General features: G+C 34.9%; 2 protein-coding genes across 2 annotated transcripts; both read right to left on the bottom strand.

The window, feature by feature from the left end:
* Positions 1-210: 210 nt before the first annotated feature.
* On the bottom strand, positions 211-5,005 carry LOC107815512 (uncharacterized). Its single transcript, XM_016641100.2, has 3 exons — positions 3,784-5,005; positions 767-1,109; positions 211-651 (listed from the first exon to the last, which is right to left on the bottom strand). Exons 1-3 carry the CDS (start codon positions 4,794-4,796, stop codon positions 385-387), a joined length of 1,623 nt encoding a protein of 540 aa, XP_016496586.2. The 5' UTR covers positions 4,797-5,005; the 3' UTR covers positions 211-384.
* Positions 5,006-9,950: 4,945 nt separating this feature from the next.
* LOC107815513 (peptidyl-prolyl cis-trans isomerase CYP21-1-like) lies at positions 9,951-14,871 on the bottom strand. The gene is made up of 7 exons (XM_016641102.2): positions 14,563-14,871; positions 12,626-12,704; positions 11,693-11,740; positions 11,571-11,594; positions 11,239-11,421; positions 11,048-11,123; positions 9,951-10,350 (listed from the first exon to the last, which is right to left on the bottom strand). The coding sequence occupies exons 1-7, from the start codon at positions 14,659-14,661 to the stop codon at positions 10,173-10,175; spliced, it is 687 nt and encodes a 228-aa protein (XP_016496588.1). The 5' UTR covers positions 14,662-14,871; the 3' UTR covers positions 9,951-10,172.
* Positions 14,872-18,081: the final 3,210 nt, after the last annotated feature.

Raw genomic sequence — 18,081 nt, 5'->3', positions numbered from 1 at the left:
ATGGAAGTAGTTGCTTACTAACTCGATCCCTTGTAGACGCGATGAATGAGTATCAACAAGCAAAATTATCAAACAATCAAACGATGCAAAAGCATGATACAGTATAGCCTAAAACCACTGACGACCAATGAAAGCCTGGATCCATCAAGCGATTTGATTACTCTTTCCACGCTTTGAGTAATATGAACGTGAACCAGGAACTAACAGAAATAATGGCACAGATAGCATATTTTCATCTTTATTGGAAAAACGCTGTTATACAGAATAAATTTACCTCAATGCACAACTTGCCTAACAGGCAAACTCAGAAATCACAAAATGAACCCGGAAAAAGGAGAAGAATTACAGACAGAATACAACACATTGAATTTAACCAAAGGTTTGTTATACAACAAGGGGACTTCTGGCACCGTAAGCGGCAGAACTATGACCCCTACTGATAGGAAGGTGCACATAAACATCATGAACTTCCTGTTTACATACCTCTCCTCTGTCTCTGTCAATCGCGTAGCAAACATATACTGTGTCGATAACGTTATCCAAAACGTGCACGAAGAAACCAAGAACCACCATCAGCAGCAGCCATGCCAGAGCAGCAATAAGGTATGCTTCGACACCAAGATGACTGGCAGCTCTTACCACAACAAAAACCTGGAAGCAAAAATAACCAAACGTATTTTTTTATTTTTTTCTTCCTTTAAGGCGGATAATGAAAAGCATTTAACCATATAGCATATATTGTTGATCAATACCCAGAACGACTCACCAATATTGCATATATTGTTGAGAGAACAAAAATTATTCCAGCCAGTATGCGAGTGGAGACGGTCTCCACAAAAACTGGAGAGAGAAGATTGCGCTTTAGAAGTTCATACGTCATCCTAGCAGAAGTGCAATATGCTTCACCAGTTATAGCTGCAAAGTTTATGGTGAATTTATTCACAAACTCAACTGCTGACAGCAAGGTATTGGCACAAAATCGCAGGATAAGGTTCACAATTCCAGAATCTTCTTGTCTTGCATTATCAACCATAGCACGAACCATACGAACCACACAGATTAGTAACCCAGAGAAACATACTGTGCCCGAGGATGGGCCAAACGCATGTCTGCGAATTTCCACAAAAAAATCATGAAAAAAGAAACTAGCACCAAAAGAAAGCTCTCGAGAAAACCAGAAAAATTAGAAAAGATCCAGGCAGTTATGCTGAAACAAGAACATATAGCAAAGAAGTATCGACTTCATCATTTAGACATCAATAACTTCGGCAAAGATTTCATCATTATATTTGGAATTAAAAAAAAAACTTCGCACCAGTCCAAACAAGTTGGGGTCGGATATATGAACCCTTACATGTTTCTCCATTTTTAACTAATCTCAGCCAACATAACACAAAATAAAAATATAAACATAAAGTACTATGAGGCCTATATATTTCTACTGGTACAAAAATCTCTAATAGAGAACAAAGACTCCTAGAAATCATACAACCTAAAGTAAATGTATTAACCAGCTAATTTCTTTTTTGCTTAAATGGACATGTAAACTACCAACTAATTGCTATCACTTATACATATATTTTCCTTCTATTGTGCCCTATCTTTCGCAGACTCTGCATGGACTCCAAGGGATTGTAAATCTTTCGAAACAATTTCCTTTATGTCTACCTCCTCCCCTTTTAAACGCCTTCAATTACCATGGTCTCACACCTACAGACCTGTGAATCAGGTGGCCGATGCAGGACATAACCAAATCAGCTCAAGCGACCTTCTCATTTTAATCTTGTTTAATTTTGTATGGCTACACATCTATCTTGACATCGCATTTCCGTGATACTCATCTTGTGGATGTGTTGGACTTTAGCAGCCCAACCGTCACTGCCATACAACATTGCTAGTGTTATGACTGTTTTTATAGAACTACCTTTCATTTTGGTCTGCATCCTTCTATCACCTAAGGCTTCGATAGCACTTCTATTTTTCAACCATCCAATTTTGATTTTATGTGTAACAATTCGTTTATCAAGCCATTTTCCTGGAATAATGAGTCTAGATATTTGATTTGCTTGCATGTAGGCACCACAAACCTGTCTAATCAACCTCAATTCCACTCTTCTTATACTGACTAAACTGCATAAATTCAGTCTTACTACTAATCCTAAAACTCTTACTCTCTAAAATGTTTCTCCACAGTTCATACTTTTGGTTGACAACCTCGCTGGCTTCATCAATTAGCATAACATGTTAGCAAATAGTATGCACAACAGAACCTCATCTTGTATTGTGTTGATTAACTCATCCATAACTAGAGTAAATATTGTCAATCCTGGCAGTGGCTTATGCTTGTCTCTCCTCCCTCCCTCCCTCAACTCTCCTTCCACATGGTTTACGGAAAAATAATGCCTAATAATAAAACAGCTAAACCAAGGGATTTTAAATTAGACTTAAGCTACACTTGGAAAGAGTACTTGTAGGTTTCTTTTTTGATAATCGAGAAATCAGCTCCACTTTAAATGCCATACTTGGTTCACCAGCAACATTCGAACTTGTGATGCGCACCTACGACACATCCAACGTCATACTACCTTTGTCATTGAATCAAAGCCCTATGGACATGTTTTTCTATATTCTTCTTTTTTTCTTTTTTTTCTTTTCCTCCGGACACATTTTCTGGTACTTAATCATACTGATTTTGAGTAATGATTAAAAGCATGAACAAGTCGAGTGGTTAAGTTCCAGTTAGTCTACAACCATCCAGTCTATGCACCACCACTGACTACTTGTACTGTGTTGATTAACTCATCCATAACTAGAACCTCATCTTGTATTGTGTTGATTAACTCATCCATAACTAGAGTAAATAATGCGAAACCTGGTAGTGGCTTATGCTTGTCCTTCCTCCCTCCCTCCCTCAACTCTCCTTTCACATGGTTTGATTAGAGAGAAAGTAATGCCTAATAATTAAACAGCCAAACCAAGAAATTTCAGATTAGATTTGAGTTACACCTGGAAAGAGCAATTGTAGGTTTCCTTTTTCTCTTTTGATAATCGAGAAGTCCGATCCACTTTAAATACCATACGTGGTTTACCAGCACTATTCGAACTTGTGATGCGCACCTACCACACATCCAACGTGGTACTACCTTTGCCACTTTGCCGTTGAACCAAAGCCCTAGGGACATGTTTTTTCCTATATTCTTTTTTTTTAATCCTCCGGATGCACTTGTTGGTACTTAATCATACTGATAGCTGAGTAATGATTGAAAGCATGAAAAAGTCGAATGGTTGAGTTCCAGTTAGTCTAGGACCATCTAGTCAATGCACCACCACTGACTACTGTCATTCGTTACTGAGGCTTTATGCCTATGCCAAAGGGAATAAAACTGCCTAAAATGCAAGGGGCCAGCAATGAAATCCAGACATACTACAAATACCCTTCTGCTTTCCAGGATCAGTTGCAGTGTAGAACTATAACAGAAACATAGCCATTGCATGCAAGAAGAAGGACAATAAGGTGCTCTCTACAGTTTTTATTTTTCTGCCATCATTTGCATAGGTAATTAAGAATAAGCTGATACAATGATAGGCACTTAACAATCGAAGGTAAGAGTATTCTGTTATCACAGAAATTTGCTGCAAAAGAATAAGCTCATACAAAGATAGGAGCTTTATAATCAAAGTTAAGAATATTCTGCTATCGTTTGCATAGATAATTAGCTATAAGAGAATAGGCTCATACCAAAATAGGCACTCCACCATCGAAGTTAAAGAGTATGAACTAACCTCAAAGCACTTCTCATAGACTTTTTGGGACCTGATTCATCCTTGGAGAAATACCATTGTGCAATTGTCCCGCTTATCACATAAACTTGTGCCTCAATCATCGCCGTCGCAGACCAAAGCATTGTTAGAATAGCAAAAGTATAATAAGCAGGAACCCATTTATCCTGTTTCCACACACAATAGAAATCCCCATTCTTTTCCTTAGGTACAACCTCTCCATTAAACCTAGCAAAAACCAAGAAAACAACAATGGGAGCATAATACACTAACAGTCCTAAAGTCAATGTTGGAAGCACTCCAAACAACCCTAAATTCCTAGAAAGGGCATAAGAAGCAACCCCAATAATCTTAATAGTCAACTCAATCCTATGCCAATTAGCTACAAAAATCCAAACAAGAAGCCCAATTAACAACAACACAAAAACAAGCACCAAAATCCTATAAGCTAAAGGGAAATCTTCACTACATTTGGAGCTAACAGTACAAGCAACAAACCAGTAAATATCAAGAAACACAGGTACAATTACAAAAAAGGGAAGTGAAGCATAGACTATCTGCTTTGTATAACGCTTGAGCAAGAAAAGCACAAACAACACAAAGGGTATGCTTAAAATTAAAGTAACTACAAGGGTCCAAATCAAACTCTTCAAAAAACTAGAATCAGAAGAGTAAAGTTCAAAAAAGTTGTTACTAGAACTAGAACTTTGAAGGGTACAAGAAGAGGAGGTGAAATTGTAGGTAAAAGATGAAACTTGGGAGTGATGAGGATTTTTATGAACAGAAGCAAAAATACCAAAACCAAAAGTGGATAAAACAAGAAGAGCAAAAAGGATAAGAAAGGGAAGATCTTTAAAGGGTCTTGGACCAAAGTTATAAGAGATCTGAAGGAACTGAGTTTGGTCTTCTGGGTCTAAAGAAGATTGGCCAGGGTAGTTATGAGGGGTTAGAAGGGGTTGGGTGGTGGGGTCAACAATAGTAGAAGAAAGCTTATTTGGGTCTTCACTGGTTTCCATGGCAAAAAAAGAAAATCAAGAATCTTTGTTGGTTGGGGGCTTGAAGAATGGGGTGGTGGAGGAATTCATGAATTTCATGGTGGGGGTTGGAGATGATGGTGATGATGACGAGGTTGTGGTCGGTGGTGAAAGCTAGCCACGTGAGACAATTTGGTGTTATTCTATTCGGGAGTAGATCGGTACTAAGGTAGCTAAAGACGTGCCAGTATAAGGTTTTGTCAGTGTTGGATAATTACAATCTGATTTTGTTGGTGTAATTCAAGATTCATAACCAGCTTTGAAAATTGGTGTTATTAATTGGAGGGATCGGTTTATTAAATCCTGTGTATTTATTCGGCTCATATATGTAACAAATTCATTAAAAGGGCACTCCGGTACACTATGCTCTCAAACAAAACCCTCCCTCCGGTTTACAATTTGTTATTAATTTGCTTTTTTATTTTTGTTCAAAATAAGTGTACCACGTCTTGAACCCGTAATCTCTTGAAGGGTGTTTTTACGATTCGAACCCGTAACTTCTTGATCACATGGCAACAACTTTACCAATTACACCAAGACTCTCATTCACGTAACAAATTCACTATAAGTACTAAATTATTTGTATATTGATGCCTCGCATATTTATCACTTATCTGATCTTAATTTGGTTCGCAAAATTCATAAAGGCAGAGCTAAAGAGCAATTAGTCTTACCTACCTTTCAAATGACTAGCTAAGTGGATTCAATATTTTTAATATTAGATTTACTGTACTTTCTGTTATGAAACAATAAAAGAAGAAGAAGAGTATTGTAGAGAAAAGTAGGAAGAGAGAATTCTTATTGAGTTTGGGATGAATTACAATGGAATAGAACTCTCTATTTATAGGGAGAGATTGACTTAGCCACCAAGCAATAAACCCTAGAATCTCTCTAAATATAGACATTCACCTTAAATAGAATTCTATTTATAATACTTCCCCTTGAATGTCTATTCAACAGATAATGTGTCTCGTTAAAACCTTAACTAAATAAAACCCAATGGGAAAAAATTGTAGAAAAGGAAAAAGAGTACACATATCTAACAATACGCTTTTTGGTTGCCTCGTTAAAAACCTTGCAAGGAAAACCCAACGGGAAAAAATCTTGTAAGGAAAAAAGAGTGCAACGCGCATTAACTCCCCCTGATGAGAGCATCAATTCACATCTTTAAGCATTTGCATTCCAATCTTGTGCACCATCTTCAAAACGATCTTTGGTAGAGACTTGATAAACAAATCAACCATATTAACTTGAATGAATATATTGCATCTTGAAATCATCATTCTTGATAGAGATGTAATGTCTTCATAAACTTCCGTAGAATGGCCTTTTCAATATCTCCATAGAGGTATTCTCGCTATCACATTATCATGCTTATAGTTATAGCAAGATACATATGTGCACAAATTGCACTTAGGATGTGGTACTTCAAGACCAAGAATTGTATATGCTTTAAGCGACTTAAATCCTTCATGGATTGTCATATAAGTTAAGTCATATAAGCCATATAATAGACTTTAGATGCATATCAAGTTTTTATGTCATGCTAGACATATAAGATATCGGAAACTGATTGCACATACCATTGACTTTATACTTTCAAGTATTTGAACTACATGTCCAAAACTACTATGTCTTTCATATTAAACCAATTTTATTTGAATTGTGTATCGTCTATTTGGCCAATATTTTTGTATCTGTCTCGACAGCCTTAAGATCCCCATCTATACTTAGCACTATGATAGATGTCGTCGACGAACATTTTATATCGGTTCCAATAATTTTTCATAAAGACATAACATAGAGATCTCTTCATTCATATATTCAGGTACCAGAATCTCTCATGAGATTTTATGAAGTGTTATGTCATGTGATCTTCTCGATCACTTGCCTCCTTATTATGATCAGTTTGATCATTTGCTCATCTTCTTTATCAAGAAGTTTTATTTGAAATCGATTTGTCTATACGCTTTAAGCGTACCATAGACTTTGTCCTTCTAGGACTTAATATGAGCATTTGCAATGGGAATATAGTTACTTTCTTTGGGTCAGCAAATGCGTATGACATGCTTGAAATATATTGCAAACGAATTATCATTTTATGAACTTCAAGTTCATATTATGATATTCGAGGATCTATATATACAAATGATAATCCGTTCCACGTAACTTTTTCTCAAGTGTTTATCATGTCTGCCCCTCATGTTAGAAAAACTAACTTGTTTCCTCAACTTTGAGAGCTCATCTTTGTGTGTCATGGTGCTAATCAAAATATACACCGCACATTAATAATAATAAGATGGAATTATTTGGTTCCTGACTCCGAACCACTTGTGAGGGGAGAATGTACTATACTTTCGTATATAACCTATATCAAAATGATATAGATAACTTTGTTCTCATAAGCAATAGTTTAGCTATTAAGTGGAGACACTTAATAAATTATTTTGCCAAACCAACTGTGATGTAAACCAACTTATCAAGATGGACTTCTTGAATAGAAAATCTAGAAATTATGCTCGAAATTAAATTATTGAGAAAGTTACCTCTCAAAACATCATATTGCGGGTTAATAATAATCGCACATGTAACCATCTCATAGATGCATCTTATGTGGTATACATGGCAAGTGAATGAGCCCATATTCACTTTTGATATTTCCAGCGTTTATGAGATTCAATCCCAATTTTAGTTGGTCTACTAATTAATGAGAACAAGCAACCTAGGAGAATTCGTAAAGAACTTTCTAGTTCTTTAATGTTTACACATTTGAATTCTCTTTTATTTTTGCACATCATACTTAAATTGATATGACTAAACCAGTTATGCCAACTGGATATCAATAAACTCCAAGTTTATTATGATATGAGTTTTATATCAATAAAGTTCTACTTTATTGTGGTATTCTTTTATTTGTGTAGTACAAACTGAAGAATAAAGCGGGTAACTTTTCACATACATATTACCCCGCTACAAGTTGTAGTAATAGAAGATATTAAATCTTTCCTTTATTTATAGTCTCAATATAATCAACTGCTTTCGCGTGTACTTTGGAAACTTGAATAAGTTTCTTTGAGACATACTACAACACAATACCTTATTGGTAATCAGTTGTGTTTCTCCAAAATAGTATAATTAGCTCTTGCAGAGTTCTCAATTAATTTTGTACTACACATATTCATCAACATCAATATGGTGAATATCTCTTTTAAAGAGAAAGTTATATCATTATGGTTATGGTCAAAATTATATGCAAGATATGTTTCTTGCATTAATGTTATTCTTTAATAATCGCATTACCAAAATATTTTGGTGTGCAATAGGTACGTGACCAATGACCATTCATGCCATAATAATGACATTATTTCTTATATCATCTGAAACCTCCTTCTAGAAGTGAGTGTGGTATATTTGCTACCACTAGCACGTTCATATCCTTCCAAGAATGAATATGTATTCATAAATTAGATGTTATCATATTCACATCATGAATGGACCATAACCATCTGTATGTGCTTTATAAAATCTCATGTCAAATCGATAACAAATATTACTTTCACAAAGTGAATGATTATTTTGAGAATCATTATTGTTCTCATTACCACAATGATGACGATTATAATTTCGTCTATTGCCACGTCCACATCCACATCCATTGATACATTCATAGTAATAATTTTTGTCTTCTTTCAGACTTATCACATACTGCTATCACATTCTCTAAAGGGAATGAGAATGGAGCAAATTCAATGGGACGGATTTTCAATTCTTTGCCCACAATCATACATGAATTTGATAACGTGTTATGAAACAATAAAAGAAGAAGAAGAGTATTGTAGAGAAAAGTAGGGAGAGAAAATTCTTATTGAGTTTGGGATGAATTGCAATGGAATAGAACCCTCTATTTATAGGGAGAGATTAGCTTAGCCACCAAGCAATAAACCCTAGAATCTCTCTAAATATAGACATTCACCTTAAATATAATTCTATTTATAACACTTTCAAATATATATACTACGACTTTTTCTAACTTGCGGTGTAGCTCAGAGCATTTTTCTTAAACCAGAAAGAGGATACAAGAAGAAAAAGAAATTTAGTGGGCAGTTGGACATAAGAATTATAAAACTCCAAAAAAAAAAAAGTGAAAATAAAATTTCAAGTGAAAATGATATTTAAAAATTAAAGTTGTATTAGGACATGAATATTATTTTGGGTTATTTTTGAAGTTTTGTGAGTGATTTGAGTTAAAATTTTGAAAGATAGCTTTTTGGAGTTTTTCAAATTTTAGAAAAATTCCAAAATTCATCTTTGAAAATTAGAAATTTTATGACAAAACACTGATTTCGTAAAAAAAGTGAATTTTTTTCAAAAAAATGAATTTTTTTATGTCCAAAGGGGCTCTTAGGTGTGTAGGAGTTCCTATTTGGCAGCGCTTTGTTAACCTCTTATTTGCAGCTTATGACGCTTTTTCTTGTTTAGGCCAGTTTTCATTAGGTGTTAGATTATGATGGTTTTGACAGAGAAATGTTTTAAGTCCGACATTAGCACATTCTTTTGTGGAATAAATAAGCACATGATGCTAATCAATGCTTTATCTTCGAAACAGTACATAATTCTGAGATGATCAATTGATTTGGGCACAGAAAGAAACCACTCTACTTCGTTTAGAATTATGAAAAGTTTAAAGAGAGGAGAAAAGTTGATCCATCCTCATGGAGGGATTGCTAGAGTCGAATTCAAAAATAATTCATGACTAGACATAATGGACATGCACAGTGGTTTTAGTAGCAGCTCAGTGAAACTTGGTAAAGGAAATTCATTATATAGCATTATAGCTTATCTTCACTAAAACAAATTCTTTATCTCCAAATTGAAGTGGCAGGTACTTGGACCAGCATAGTGATAATGTGGTCCACGCAATTTCAACGTATTGATGCTGACAACAACAAAAAACAAGAATCCTTGCTTTCCCACAGAACCAGCTATATAAAATGACTCAATCCCAAGCAAGTTGAAATCGACGATATGAATTATCACTATCCATGTCGCATTATTTAAACACGTCTTAGTCCAATATTATTAGCAGTAACTATTTCTGGTCCTAATGGAGAACAAAGGCACTTGGCAGCAGGCCAATTTGAATGTAAAGAAAATGTATAGGTTCAGTTCAATTCCTCTACAAAACCCAAAATATTCACAACCAATTCTAGGAATAAACACTCGCATCAGTAAGGTTAAGGGGATCAAATAGGACCTCATAATTAGCACCACAAAAATTTAAGTTTGTGATATAAAAGAAAAGAACACAGGGCAAGAATATATAGGGCTGGTTAGTAACTTCAAAACTTTTGACAATCTTTATGAAGTTGAACTCTGGCTGTCCTCATCCCACTTGCTCTTAGGTATTTCCCCAGAGTCTGCAATAATCACCTTTTTCCTCGGTTTTCCACTGTACGTTCCTGCTCCGCCCTCTATTGCATATACCGTGTCCATACCTTCAATAACTTTGCCAAATACAACATGCTCCCCGTCCAACCTGCTTGTAAGCTTTAGTATTAGTATGAGAAATTTTTGAACATTCAAGGGTTGGTTCCTCCATAATAAGACGGGATGTAACATTATTAAGCAATGCAGGACAAACCCATCTGGAATATTGTTTCGCTGGATAATTTGTTTTTCTTTGAGAAAGGTAAGGTTCAGTTCATTCATAATTAGCAGCAAGGAAGTGCTGAGGTAAAAGTTACAGGACTGTAGTTGCTTTATTGCTTCAGTAAATAATTATCTTTGCTATCTGGGAAAACAAGCTATGTAGTCATAGCATGTTCAAAACATTTTGGAGGATATATTGCACTAGATTGTGTCATTCTACCTACACCGTATACAGTTGCTACATCAGAAATGACTAAAATCGGACAACTCTTACTAGCACCAATAAACAGTAGTATTAAATTATAAATGAAAGAAGATAAAACGAGCTCACGACGGTCCACTATTCTTTGCTAAATCATTTATCGGAGGTCATTATTTCAGATACCACATTTTGTGGTTCTTTGCTAAATCAGTTTGTGAATTGCGAGCATTCACTGGTTTAGATATGGGCATATTAGAAAGGATTGCAGCATACACCTAATAGGCATCTGTTAAAACCTTTGTGTCTGAGTGACTGAGAAGCAATTTGGATTTAATCGATGCAAGTTAATTTCAAATACTGTCGTTAAACTTTAAAACCTTACCAGCTAGCCTTCACTGTTGGAATAAAAAACTGACAGCCGTTGGAGTTGGGTCCTGTGTTCACCATGGAAATAACACCTGCAAAAGTCAAAAAATAAGAAGCTTATAAATGTACACATTTACGTGAATGTACAAATGTTTGCCTTTGGTCCTCTAGAGAGAGAGTTAGTGCAATCAAGTGATGACTTCAGACCTGCATGAGAATGCTTTATCTTGAGATTCTCGTCACGAAAAGGACCACCATAAATGGAAATGTTTCCCCTTCCATCACCCGACACAATATCTCCACCTTGAATCATGAATCCAGGTATTACACGATGAAATGGCTTTCCCTTGTAGTGAAGAGATATTCCATCAGCGGTCTTGCCCATTTCCCCTGAGTCAAACAACAAGAAGTGCAGCAATTGCAGTCAAAGTATTGTAATATGTATACGTGTGTGAAAGTATATGTATGTAAGTGGTTGCGTGTGTATCACTAAGGAGTCAAAAACTGTGCCAGTTATAATTATACACTAACAGAAGTACCTGTGCACAAAGCCCTGAAATTCTCTGCACAGAAGTAAAAATGCAGGCATTAAGCAACAAGAACGGAAGTATTGTACTGAAGAGGAGAGCAAAGTATGGAAAAGAGGTATATAAAGACGTACCAACAGTTTTTGGTACAACTTGCCCATATAATCCAATCACAATTCTTCCTGCAAACATTTGAAGTTTGGATCGTTCATACACAAAAATCTTCCCAGCCTTCACCGTGCAAAAATCCAAGGATATTGCAAAAACCATCAAAACAATAAAGATCTTCTTTTCTTCTTCAACATGGGCAGCTCGTTAGATATATATTACATTCTATCTATCCTGCTTTACATGGTACAATTATTATTTGGAGAATCAAATAACTTTTTCTTGGTTAAAGATTTTCTTATGTTTTTATAAGTATTTTCATAATGATTTTCTTAAACAATTTCTAGACTTCTTAACTTTTAAAAGGAGTGGTCGAGTTATGGGGTTTCAAGCATAACATTTGTTCTTAAAAGATCAATTAATTAAAGGCCTAAATCAACTCGAAGTTGGATACCGAAACATCGTACTCTAAACCATGTTAGCTGGGAACAGGGATAGCATAGTGCAATGCAAGTTCACAAGTATTATTGTCCTTGAATGAAGCACACACCATACCAGTCACAGCTTTTCTAATCATTAATAGATCAAACCATTATATGTCATGCATAAAATTTTGTTTTTCGGATGAGAAGATAGTGCAATCATCCCGATCCTTCATCGACTAGTAGTATGAGAATCAAAAGGTGAAGTGGTCAACAGGGGGATTGAGCATAGATTACAGATTAAGTTAAAACAAAAAGAGAAAAGTAACTAAGTCAGCACGACATAGTGAAAAGCTGTTTCAGAAAGGATAATAAGGAAAGCCTCAGTAAAAGAATACCAGGTCGCTAATTCAACCCATTTACATTTCCTTTTTCTTTAATTGTGGACAGGGGCACTTGACTTGGGAATTTATATCTGTTGTTCATTAAGTAAATGGCATCAAACAAAATAAGAACGTCAGCAGAAGAGGCCCATACCTACACGTTGTTTATCTATATCAACATCCAAGAATACTCTGTGGGTAATATCATACACCTCTTCCACCTTTTCATATTCCTGAGAAATTAAACAGGTAAGCAAATAATAATTCTTCGTAAACTGTTGGAGCAAAAAATATCACTACTGGTCAAAAGGGGTTCTTAGAAATAGAATAGAAGATATTGACAAAAATTGCAAATGAGACTCCAGAATTAGGCTTATAGCTTTTAAATAGCAGATTCTAACTCCTGCTAATAGTTTGAAGCTAAAAAAGATAGATGAGATTTAACTTTTTAGTAGCTTGTCTTATTAGTATAAACCTCTGAAAATGTGAATCACACAATGATGTCCTCCAAACAGCATTCCCTTAATTTTTCTGTACTAGAATTACTTTTTTATGGTTTGGAGAGGAGGGCGATAGATACCTTAAATTGTGGATAGGGACTGCTTGAAGATGTAAAATAACTGGGGTGGATACACAAGTCCCTCCAATTTAGATGCATATAAGAGGGTAAGTATTTTTTTTCTATCTTTTTGTACCAAATAAACAGACAGAAACGATAGATATTTCACCTAGCAAAAATGTAAATCAATATGTGCGCTCCGTTGCGCCAGACCAAACACAATGTATTATACAACATCTATATATATCTCTCCATACGAATAACATTACTGAATATACCAAAATGATTGTGCATGCATGGAGAAACAGAGCCGACCACTCTAAACTGGTTCGACTGAGATGGCTAAAGAAATTCTATTCAAATGAACTTAAGTAGCAGAAACACTGTCAAAGCTATGCTACAAAATGAAAACTAGAGGGGGAAATGACAATCTGCCACATGAAGAATATGGTGCATGACTAAGCTTCACATCTTTCTATTTAAGTTTATTTGCACATTATCAATTATCATCCCTTATCCAGATATAGTACACAGCGATATTTTACTACATCAGCATCTGAGAGTTTGAGCCAACCAGGAGATGATCAATTCAATTTATATTTCAAGGAAATTGGAAACCTTGATCCCAAAGATTGGGTGCAAGATATGATTGCACAACTTCTGGTTTTCTATTGACATGCAGAAAGCTAAACCAATGTTAGATTGTGATTCTACTTATCTTGAAATTATAGATCACATATCATAAAGTCAATGATACTTGCAGATTCAAGGGAAACTACGCTACCGTAAAAAGTATACTATGATAAATGTGTAGCACAGCTGACATCTCAAAATTTTGGGAGGACTCTTCTTGCTTCTAAGGATAACCCCAAGACTAGCCTTTTGACGTGTGTTCCGAAGAAACTCTATTCCAAAAGATTTTTTTTCCTTCCTTTGCTCCTCGTTTTTGCTTCTCATATTGTTCTCCAATTGGAAGGGCAGTGGGCAACATCAAACCTATTACCAATCAGTCATCATTCCCATAAACTGGCCTGACATCGCTCGAAGCGCATTGCACAACGATCCAAATCTAACCACCATAAGTTCCATGAAATTGACTCTCACTAATTATTCACATCTCACACAAATATATTACAAATGATATACCTTCCCCTTTCAATTTAGCTGGTAATGTTGACTGGGCAATATCCTATGCTCCTTATCACTATCAAATTCGTGCAGAAAACATAGCATTGCTTCAAACAATGTCGTTAAAGACATTGCAACCCTATTAAATCGCTACAAAGCAACTTAGCAGGTAAATGAGTAAATTTCTATACAGTGAGAAAAAAATGAGATCTTTTCTAATAATGCTTTAAGTCTGCAATAAAGAATCAATGCCTAATAACACCTTATGAACATAATTTATAGTCAATCCAATTTTGACAACAACCAGATCCAAAACCATTACATTCAATTATCCAATTACCTAAAAATTACAGATGTAACATAAGAAAGAAACAAAATACAAAAAAAGAGACAAAAAATTGTACCTTTTGGGAGAAGGAGGAAGCAAGAAAGATAAGAACTAAAACAGCAAGAAAGAACAGAAGCCACCGCGGCTGCAATATAACTGAGATCGCTCTACCCATCTCCTCTAAATAAATTTTAAAAAATTCAGAAATTTCTGCTATGTTCTTCCATTGTCAACAAATTAAATGGCTCTCTTTGGGCACTGAATGATTATGTAGATGACGCAAATAATGAAGTTGGGGGTGTGGAGAAATAGTGTATAATTTATTTATTTATATTTAATTGAGCGTCAGTAGACTTTCAGAGCATGAAATTGTTGTTCCTGCTCAGCTTCGTCATTACTACTCCTATTTGATTATTCAGACATATTGATTTGGGTGTTTGTAGCGTTTTCATTTTCTTGGGGGGCTTTTTTTGCAATTAGAGTTCGGGCCACGATGGGTTGGTTCAATTAGATATTAAAGGGATCATTCTCTCAATGAGCAAACTATAGCTAAAAATTGCGCGAGGCGTCCTATTTGGCCGCCCTCATTTAACCTATATCCATTTTTTTTAAAAAAAATTTAATTTGTACCCATTTTTTATATCCGCCCTCAATCCGATAGGCCACTCCTTTCTGAAGTCACTGATTGTGAAAATGTTCCAGTAATTGACATGGGTTGTGGAGATATTATTGACGAAGTTTATGCTTCAGCTATCTCTTTTAAATAAATATTTCTTACTATTACTAAGAATTCCTTTTAATTGTAAGTACTAAAAACTCAAAGCGACAAGTAATTTGACAAGAATACTAGCTGTTTGATTTCACAAGGACTTAGATTGCTATACGATGTGAATTCACACTTTGAAAATCGTCGTGGATTACCATATGATGTGATTCCCGCTTTGAAGATTATTGTGGATTCATAGTAATAAATAGCAAAAACTTTAGCTCTAGAGCTGAAGTTCGACAGTTATAAAACAAAAATTTTCGCCAGTAACAAAACAAAACTTCAGCTCTAGAGCTGAAGTTCCCCAGTTACAAAAACAAAAACAAAAACAAAAACTTCAGCTCTCGCCAGTTACAAAACAAAAATTTCAGCTGTTACAAAATAAAAACTTCAGCTCTAGACCTGAAGTTCGCCAGTTACAAAAACAAAAACTTCAGCTCTAAAGCTGAAGTTCGCCAGTTACAAAATAAAAACTTCAGCTCCAGTTACAAAAACAAAAACTTCAGTTTTAAAGCTAAAGTTCGCCAGTTCCAAAACAAAAATTTCAGCTCTAGAGCTGAAGTTCGCCAGTTACAAAAACAAAAACTTCAGCAATTACAAACAAAAACTTCAGCAAATAGAGAACAAAACTTCAGCTACTATGAAAACTTCAGCACACTTGGTTCAGCACACTTGGTTCTTCATTCCCGTCTAGGGCTGCTCGGTGGGCCGGGCCTGAACCGGACCGGACCGGGCCCGCGGTCCTAACGGGCCTGGTGGGCCGGTCCTGGGTGGGCCGGTCTTGGTGGGCCTCCTGAGCCCGTCACGGGCTGGTCTTCAAGGTTGAGCCCACGAGCCCGGGACCGTTTAGCCCGGGACCGGCAGGCGGGCCTGGGCCGGTCCTGGCGGGCCCAACGACTATTTTTTTAAAAAAAAAAAAATTCTCCAACGGCCATATTTAAAATCTAGCCGTTTGGGCTGAAAATATGACCGTTTTTAAGTTAAAAAAATGGCCATTTGGCCCCCAAACTTTATTTTAACCCCAACCTTTATATAATTACACTTTTCCCCATTTCTCAACTATAAATACCCCATCATTCTTTCATTTTTATTCACCAATTCATCAATATCTCTCAATATCTCTCAATCTCTCTCAATCTCTCTACTACAATTACTTAATTTATTGTTGAAATTTCGTGAAAAATTGTGAAGTTGTTGAATTGAAGTTTTCAAGTGTTCAACGATTTTCAATTTTCAAGAAGTTGTTCGGCAATCCGGTAAACTCGTTTCAACTCTTACGTTTTTAGAATATATTTTTGTGTGGTTTAGTTTGCATAATTATAATTAATATGGCATTTACTTTGAAAAAAATGTTTGGTAAAGGAAAAGATAAAACCGGTGAAAGTAGTGGCCAACCAACTACCCTTCCCCCGGCTCCCCGACCTAGAAAAGATAAGCAAGTTGAAAGTAGTCGTCAACCTAGACGTCCTCCTCCTTCCGTAATTCTTGATAGTGATCACCCTTGTTTTCAATTTACCGATAGTGAATTTTATCATAATGTTGCACCAGGTGATAGATTAGATGATGAAATTATGAATGCTCTTTATCCTAATGAAACTATCTTAGAAAATAATAAGGAAAATGAGGATGATGATGAAACCCAAACACCGGATTTAGATGATACACCTACTAGTCCTCTTAATAACCCAAGTGATGCAATATTAGAAGAGTGTTTAATCCTACTTATAAAGGTTGGCCTCGCGCAACAGTTAAGAGTGATATTTATAAATTCAAACATGAATATGAACAATATTTGCGTTATTTATTTACTCATATACCTAATCGGATTTCTATTACTACTGATATTGGTAGAAGTGGTAATGATTGTGATTACCTAACTGTTACAAGTCATTGGATAGATGAGGAATGGATAATGCAAAAACGCATAATTGCATATAGAATAATTAATTCGCGTCACACAGGTAAGTTTATAGCTAACACTGTTGCAGATATTTGTAGATATTTTTGCTTTAGCGATAAAATAATGGCAATATCAATGGATAATGCTTCTAGTAACACCAGTGCTATAGGCATGCTTACAACAACACTAAATCCTGCATTTACTAATATTTTCCATGTTAGATGTATTTGTCATATTTATCATTTAATTGTCGGTGATGGTATGCGAATATTAAACATAGAAAATATTTTCCTTAGTTTTTTTCCCTTCTAATGGTGGTATTAGTACCTTGTTGTGCTCATTCCATTGGGGGAAGGATGACTAAGAAAGATATGCCATTTTTTGGTAATAAAATTTATTGCTTCTACCCATGAGCTTCTTTTCGCAATATTTCTTTGTCTATACTTAGAATTATTTATAAGCTACAATATATACATAATATACAATATATATACTACAAGAAAATATATAAGAGAATATATATACATAAGATACAATATAATATACTACAAGAAAATATATTATGCGAAAATATATACATAATATACAATATATATACTACAAGACAATATATTATGCGAATATATATACATAATATACAATATATATACTAAAAGAAAATATATTATGCGAATATATATACATAAGATACAATATATATACTACAAGAAAATATATAAGAGAATATATATACATAAGATACAATATATATACTACAAGAAAATATATAAGAGAATATATATACATAAGATACAATATAATATACTACAAGAAAATATATTATGCTACAATATATACATAATATACAATATATATACTACAAGAAAATATATTATGCGAATATATATACATAAGATACAATATATATACTATAAGAAAATATATAAGAG

This window comes from Nicotiana tabacum, chromosome 7, assembly GCF_000715075.1.
Source record: "Nicotiana tabacum cultivar K326 chromosome 7, ASM71507v2, whole genome shotgun sequence".
Lineage (NCBI taxonomy): Eukaryota > Viridiplantae > Streptophyta > Magnoliopsida > Solanales > Solanaceae > Nicotiana > Nicotiana tabacum.
This window is presented reverse-complemented; position numbering and strand designations above follow the sequence as displayed.

Coding starts and splice junctions, on each gene's coding strand:
- LOC107815512 (XM_016641100.2), bottom strand. CDS start 4,796: ATGGAAACCAGTGAAGACCCAAATAAGCTTTCTTCTACTATTGTTGAC. Junction 1,110..3,783: donor TCTATGAGAAGTGCTTTGAG/GTTAGTTCATAC, acceptor GGAAATTCGCAG/ACATGCGTTTGGCCCATCCT. Junction 652..766: donor CAACAATATATGCAATATTG/GTGAGTCGTTCT, acceptor TTTTGCTTCCAG/GTTTTTGTTGTGGTAAGAGC.
- LOC107815513 (XM_016641102.2), bottom strand. CDS start 14,661: ATGGGTAGAGCGATCTCAGTTATATTGCAGCCGCGGTGGCTTCTGTTC. Junction 11,422..11,570: donor TTTCAGGGCTTTGTGCACAG/GTACTTCTGTTA, acceptor TGTTTGACTCAG/GGGAAATGGGCAAGACCGCT. Junction 10,351..11,047: donor CCAACAGTGAAGGCTAGCTG/GTAAGGTTTTAA, acceptor GCTTACAAGCAG/GTTGGACGGGGAGCATGTTG.